This window comes from Etheostoma spectabile, chromosome 1, assembly GCF_008692095.1.
Source record: "Etheostoma spectabile isolate EspeVRDwgs_2016 chromosome 1, UIUC_Espe_1.0, whole genome shotgun sequence".
In the NCBI taxonomy this organism is placed as follows: Eukaryota; Metazoa; Chordata; class Actinopteri; order Perciformes; family Percidae; genus Etheostoma; species Etheostoma spectabile.
Window position 1 is genome coordinate 30,962,909 of NC_045733.1, and position 7,644 is coordinate 30,970,552.

At 41.8% G+C, this 7,644-nt stretch overlaps 1 protein-coding gene across 1 annotated transcript; it reads left to right on the top strand.

Moving 5' to 3' along the window:
* The first annotated feature begins 569 nt into the window (after positions 1–569).
* On the top strand, positions 570–4,480 carry ptpmt1 (protein tyrosine phosphatase mitochondrial 1). The gene is made up of 4 exons (XM_032512673.1): positions 570–728; positions 1,546–1,626; positions 2,270–2,461; positions 3,492–4,480. The coding sequence occupies exons 1-4, from the start codon at positions 582–584 to the stop codon at positions 3,618–3,620; spliced, it is 549 nt and encodes a 182-aa protein (XP_032368564.1). The 5' UTR covers positions 570–581; the 3' UTR covers positions 3,621–4,480.
* The last annotated feature ends 3,164 nt before the right edge of the window (positions 4,481–7,644 follow it).

The following is a 7,644-nucleotide window of genomic DNA, read 5'->3' on the forward strand; positions in this document are numbered from 1 at the left end:
CAAATATTGTTTTTATCTCAATTTCAAACAGCTGAGATAACATATATGTTTAGGGAATGCATCAGTCTCTACTAGCACACAATTAAAAATGGAAGTGGGATTCGTTTTTTGTCATAAGGTTATAATTCATGTTAAAAATCCGCTATGTGATCATTAATATGGTCATATCCAGAATTATTCTCTATATTGAGTCAGGAATACATGTTTATCACAGAAAATAAGGTAAGGCTATGGATTTGCAGGTAGAAAAAAATGCCTTGTACCAGTTTTCTTCTTGTAAAAATTTGAAATGGGTCAATTTGACCTGAATGCCATTCATAGGAGCTCACGGATTTTATTCTGAAGGATTTGCGCTGGAAGTCAGCCTTCCGGGGGCGGGACTTCCTATTCATCTGAGCTAAAGGACATGCTGTTGCTTACTTTAACTGTATGCTTGCTACCGGTTAGGTTGACAGGTCGGACTACAGACCTACTGCCCACGATAACTTTGTATTAATGAAAAGCTGGCCGACTTTGAAAGCTAAGCTAAGCTAAGCTAAGCTAAGCTAAGTTTTTAGATAATTCAGTGAACTAGTTCCGCCATGTCCGCAGCGTTAGCGAGGCTGCTCTTCTACCCCACGTTAGCCTACAACGTTGTCATGGAGAAGTTGACGTCGAGACGGTGGTTTGACCGAGTGGACGAGACCGTGGTCCTCGGAGCGCTGCCGTTCAGGTCCCTCACCAAACAGGTCAGCCTAAAACATTAGCCTCCTTAGCTCAGCGGTTATAAAGGTGGGGACCCCCGGGAGCCCTCGAGGGGGTTCCGGGGGGGCCCCAGCAAAACATGGACTCATTTATGTGGACTTAATGTCATTCATAAAATGACAGAATGTATGACTATTTTGGTCATGGACACTAGGGTTGGGTATCGTTTGGATTGTTACGATTCCGATGCCGATCCGGTACTTATTAAACGATTCCGATTCCTAAATCGATTCTTGAAAAATTACATCAAAGAAAAGCTCTTTAATATTTTTTTAATTGAAAATTATTTAAATTTAACAATATATTACTGTTTTTAAGTACTTAAATACATAATTTACGGTAGCTTGCTAACAGTAGACTAAAGAGAAAGTGTGATATTTTTACGTTTAGCAGCAACTGAAGGAAAATATTTCAGTTTAACTGGAACCGAAATTTGTCTTCTAATCTGGTTCCATAGTGCAACCAGGTCTCAGTACCCAATCCAGGTCCATGGTCTAATTTGGGTCTGTTTAGGGGTCCAGTTTGGGAACCACTGCTCTAACACTAAATAATAGTCTATGTGTCTCTTTATTACTCAGTGATGGAAGAAGTATTCACATAATTTAAGTACAAATATGTATCAGCTATTAGAAGAGTAAAGTATTCATAATGCAGTAAAATGTTCCCTCAGCGTTTTGCTTTTCTGTACGATGTGTTTTAACTATTTTTACTGCCTTAGCTGTTCAAGGTTGTGCTAATGTGTTTGTATATTCTACTTCAGTTTGTATTTAGACTGATGGTTGCCATTTTTTTGTGTTGCAGCTGGTAGAAACCGAAAATGTACGAGGGGTTATCACCATGAATGAAGAGTATGAGACTAAATATTTCTGCAACTCGGCTGAGGTGAGTTCACTTTACTTGTATTTCCACCCTGAAGTTGCAGATTCAGCTAGTTGAACATGTTGTTAGTGAGGCAGTTAGGCATAACAGTTATGCATTTTGCAATAAAAGGTTTATATGTCTGCAAAATTGTTCCCTCAGGGCCATAATAGACCCTAAATATGCCTGAGTGTTGCAGAAAACGTGTGACTCTTGATTGTCAAGGTGTGTTCAAGCTGATTATATCAGATGTCAGGAGATTACAGACATGCAAGGGGCTTTTTTAAGGCTTTTAACTTGAGAAAACACACACGTACATCTATAGAATGGCAAGCACTTCAGCTCTCTATCGGTGCATTTTTCACATTTCCCTTCATGGTCATTTGACGGTAATGATTTGTACTGTTGATTCAGATGTTGTTGTGCTAGCTCTTTCTGTAGTGCAGTCCTAAAGAAGCTACTGAACTTGGTCATGCATTCATAACATGCAAACATTTCCGATACCTTGGATCTCATGGTTAACATAATTCTTCAGTAAGAAACCAGACTGCTCAGCACCACTTACAGATTTCTACCAGTGTAAACAGATCCTTGGCTTTTTCCTTTTACACATTCTAGTGATTTATGAATGACTGATCTGATCTGTTGTGTCTGCTGCTGGCGGCAGGAGTGGCGAGCTGCAGGGGTAGAGCAGCTGAGGTTGAGCACGGTCGACCTCACCGGCGTTCCCACCCTGGAGAACCTGCGCCTAGGCGTGGAGTTTGCCCTGCAGCACCGAGGGCGGGGGAGCAGCGTGTACGTCCACTGCAAGGCCGGACGCTCCCGCAGCGCCACCATGGCTGCTGCCTACCTCATTCGGGTTAGTGCATAACTGCGGTGGGGGGGGAGGTGGGTCACACTGGCTATGTTTCCATCCACTTTTCAATTGAATTATCTGAAGTTTGCTAAAAACATTCATGCAAATAAAGCCGTTGAACGTGTATTTCATGGTAAAATTTGCGAAAGAAGTTTGCTAGCCACAGTTGATTTTACCGTCTAACTACAAAGGATTATTATTGTTTTTGTAATAGTGCTCATGTGCCAGCTGATAGTGACATATCAAGCTATCAAAACATTGCAGATGAATTGGCATTTCTTAGATCTCCGCCATCTAAAATAGCCGTTATATTTTGCTCGTAAATGCAGTTTAAAAAGTATCTCGTCTCCTTGTTCGTCCACTTGTATCTAAGGCCGCGCAAATATGGGAAAATAAAATCCCGATTATTTTTGGTCAATATTGAAATCACGATAATTTAACATGATTGTTGACTTCTGGAAAGATGTTACAATTTTGTAACTTAATTTTTTTTTTGAAAAAGTTAAATTAATAAAACATACAACTGTGAAATTTGCCTTAATACTTTTCCTTTTTTAAACATTTTTTTTTCTCATTCAGAACACAATAGAAAATAAGAGCTTACCTGCAAAACGTAATGAGCAAAATAATTGTTGTTCTCGATTATTCAGTTTTTGTGATCATTGGGAGCCAAAATCCTAATCCCGATAAAAGTTTGTGTTATTGCACAGTCCTACTTATATCTGTCTTTGTTGACACCCGCCATGTCGTCAAAGAAAGCTGAAATAACCTTAAACTTCTTCTTATGCGTTTTATGGTGGGTTGCAACCATAAAAGGACCAAAAGCGTAATCGCAATTCATTAGTTATTCAGCAAAGTCGTTGTTTTATTCAATAGACAAGCACGGTCCCTGTAATGATATCAACATACAGAAGATCTTGCCATTTAAAAGTCTACGATTCAGATTCTATTAAACTTTGTCCATAGCTGTCTCTTCAGACAATCAGTAAATATCAAGTATGTGGATTTTGACATTGCACTTTTCTGCTGACAGCTACACAGCTGCACTCCGGAGGAAGCCTGTCAGAAGCTGGCGTCTGTTCGACCGCACGTCCTGGTGCGCTCGGCCCAGCTGGAGATGCTGAGGAAATACTACCAGCAGGTGTGTGAACAGCCCAGCTAAGAGGGCCGGGCGGCGGGTCGGACCTCGTTATCCTCCTACAGCTGCTGGAAGACTGGACTCAGGGCCTTGGACAGTCCTCCATATCAGAATGTAGACACCCTGAAGAAAATGACAAACTACTTGTTCAACCCCAACATTTTTAAATCAAATTCCCATGTTTTTTACTGGCAAATGGCAACATAACAACACAACATATCAGAAGGCAACAAAAAAAAGTAATATTGTCATGGAGAGTTCTTTTTATAACCCTTATCACATAAAACCTGCAACTTCTTTCCTCTACTACCTGGTTTCTTGCTTGTGGTTGAAACGTGTAAGAAATGTTAAAACGTGTTAAAAACTTTGTTCTTTCACAAATATGTGCTCATTCATGTGAAATTCCTTCCAACTAATCAAAGTATTCTCGTAAGCTTAGAATCTGCCATTCAGAATCATTTAAAGTACATGTTGTACATGATCCGTTCTGCACATGCACAAGATGTTTGCACATGTGCAGATGAGATAGCACATGTGCCATCACCTGCTGTTAGCATCCCATTGACTGTCATTCATTTTGACGTCACTTTGACAGCGAATAACTCTACGTCTGAAGTGTTTAAAGACTGTCTATTTTTATTTCTAAAAAAACACAACAGTGCAGTTGCAGGTGATCAAAGGTTTGAATCTCGGTCAGGGCGGGTGTATCCAGGTGGGCCCCTAGGCAAGGTCCTTAAAGCTACTGCCCTATATGTACAGTGCCTTACGAAAGTATTCGGCCCCCTTGAACTTTTCAACCTTTTGACACATTTCAGGCTTCAAACAAAGATATAAGTTTTTTATTTTTTGTGAAGAATCACCAACAAGTGGGACACAATTGTGAAGTGGAACAAAATCTATTGGATATTTTAAACTTTTTTTAGCAAATAAAAAACTGAAAAGTGGTGCGTGCAAAATTATTCGGGCCCTTGCGTTAATACTTTGTAGAGCCACCTTTTGCTGCGATTACAGCTGCAAGTCGCTTGGGGGTATGTCTCTATCAGTTTTGCACATTGAGAGACTGATTTCTTGCCCTTCTTCCTTGCAAAACAGCTCGAGCTCAGTGGTTGGATGGAGAGCGTTTGTGAACAGCAGTTTTCAGTTCTGTCCACATTCTCGATTGGATTCAGGTCTGGACTTGACTTGGCCTCTAACACCTGGATACGTTTATTTGGGAACCATTCCTTTGTAGATTTTGCTGTATGTTTGGGATCATTGTCTTGTTGGAAGATAAATCTCCGTCCCAGTTTCAGGTCTTTTGCAGACTCCAACAGGTTTTCATCCAGATGGTCCTGTATTTGGCTGCTCCTCACTTCCCCTCAATTTTAACCATCTTCCCTGTCCCTGCTGAAGAAAAGCAGGCCCAGACCCTGATGCTGCACCACCATGTTTGACAGCGGGGATGGTGTGTTGAGGGTGATGAGCTGCGTCGCTTTTACGCCAAACATATCGTTTTGCATTGTGGCCAAAAAGTTTGATTTTGGTTTCATCTGACCAGAGCACCTTCTTCCACATGTTTGGTGGGTCTCCCAGGTGGTTTGTGGCAAACTTTAGACCAGACTTTTTATGGATATCTTTGAGAAATGGCTTTCTTCTTGCCACTCTTCCATGAAGGCCAGATTTGTGCAGTGTATGACTGATTGTTGTCCTATGGACAGACACTCCCACCTCAGCTGTAGATCTCTGCAGTTCATCCAGAGTGATCATGGGCCTCTGGGCTGCATCTCTGATCAGTCTTCTCCTTGTCTGAGCTGAAAGTTTACAGGGACCAGGTCTTGGTAGATTTGCAGTGGTCTGATAGTCTTTCCATTTCAAAATGATCGCTTGCACAGTGCTCCTTGGGATGTTTAAAGCTTGGGAAATCTTTTTGTATCCAAATCCGCCTTTAAACTTCTTCACAACAGTATTACGGACCTGCCTGGTGTGTTCCTTGGTCTTCATGATGCTCTCGGCGCTTTCAACAGAACCCTGAGACTATCACAGAGCAGGTGCATTTATACAGAGACTTGATCACACTCAGGTGGATTCTATTTATCACCATCAGTCATTTAGGACAACATTGGATCATTCAGAGATCCTCGCTGAACTTCTGGAGTCAGTTTGCTGCACTGAAAGTAAAGGGGCCAAATAATTTTGCACGCACCACTTTTCAGTTTTTTATTTGCTAAAAAAGTTTAAAATATCCAATAGATTTTGTTCCACTTCACAATTGTGTCCCACTTGTTGGTGATTCTTCACAAAAAATAATTTTTTTATATCTTTATGTTTCAAGCCTGAAATGTGTCAAAAGGTTGAAAAGTTCAAGGGGGCCGAATACTTTCGAAAGGCACTGTACATCACAGCAACAACACTTTAAAACATCAGAATCCAGGTTAACGAGGGTTAAAAGCCACAGCAAACATAAGCTTAAAAATAAGGGCGATGAGCCTTTGCGTGGGCGCCCCCCACCCACCCACCCTATGGACACACCCAACCATGTAGTGAGCCCCCCACCCTATGGAACAACCTCCCCAATGCTATTAAGAGCACCAGACCTTACGATGATTTTAAATCGCTGCTTAAGACGCACCTGTTTGCTGTGGTTTTAACCCTCGTTAACCGCTATCTGTTTTTAAAGTGTTGTTGCTGTGATGTACAGTGCCTTTCGAAAGTATTCGGCCCCTTAACTTTTCAACCTTTTGACCATTTCAGGCTTGAACATAAGATTAAAAAATTTTTTTTGTGAAGAACACCAACAAGTGGGACACAATTGTGAGTGGAAACAAATCTATTGGTTTTAAACTTTTATAGCAAATAAAAACTGAAAAAGTGGTGCGTGCAAAATATTTGGCCCCTTTACTTTCAGTGCAGCAAACTGACTCCAGAAGTTCAGCGAGGATCTCTGAATGATCCAATGTGTCCTAAATGACTGATGGTGTAAAATAGACCCACCTGAGTGTGATCAAGTCTCTTTATAAATGCACCTGGCTCGTGATAGTCTCCAGGGTCTGTTGAAAGCGCCTGAGACATCATGAGACAAGGAAACACCCAGGCAGTCCGTAATACTGTTGGAAGAAGTTTAAGGCGGGGTGGATACAAAAAGATTCCCAAGCTTTAAACATCCCAAGGAGCACTGTGCAGCGATCATTTTGAAATGGAAAGACTATCAGACCACTGCAAATCTACCAAGACCTGGTCCCTGTAAACCTTCAGCTCACGACGAAGACTGATCAAGATGCGACCCAGAAGGCCTGATCCCTTGGATGAACTGCCAGAGATCTACAGCTGGGTGGGAGTGTCTGTCCATAGGACAACAATCAGTCATAACACTGCACAAATCTCCTTCTGGAAGAGTGGCAAGAAGAAAGCCATTTCTCAAAGATATCCATAAAAAGTCTGGTCTAAAGTTTGCACAAACCACCTGGGAGACCCACCCAAACAAGTGGAAGAAGGTGCTCTGGTCAAATGAAACCAAAATCAAACTTTTTGGCCACAATGCAAAACGATATGTTTGGCGTAAAGCGAGCAGCTCATCACCCTCAAACCACCTACCCCGCTGTCAACTGGTGGTGCAGCATCAGGGTCTGGGCCTGCTTTTTCTCAGCAGGGACAGGGAGATGGTTGAAATTGAGGGGAAGATGATGTCAGCCAATACAGGACCATTCTGGATAAAACCTGTTGGTCTGCAAAAGACCTGAAACTTGGACGGAGATTACTCTTCCAACAAGACAATGATCCCAACATACAGCAAAATCTTACAAAAGAATGGTTCCCAAATAAACGTATCCAGGTTGTGAGGGCAAGTCCAGTCCGACTCTGAATCCAACGAGAATCTGTTGGACAGACTGAAACCATGCTGTTCCAAAACGCTCCCATCCAACCTCTGAGCTCGAGCTGTTGTAAGGAAGAATGGGCACAGAAATTCAGTCTCTCAATGTGCAAAACTGATAGCAGACATACCCAGCGAGCTGCAGCTGTATCGCACAAAAGTGGCTCTACAAAGTATTAACGCAAGGGCCCGAAACTTTTG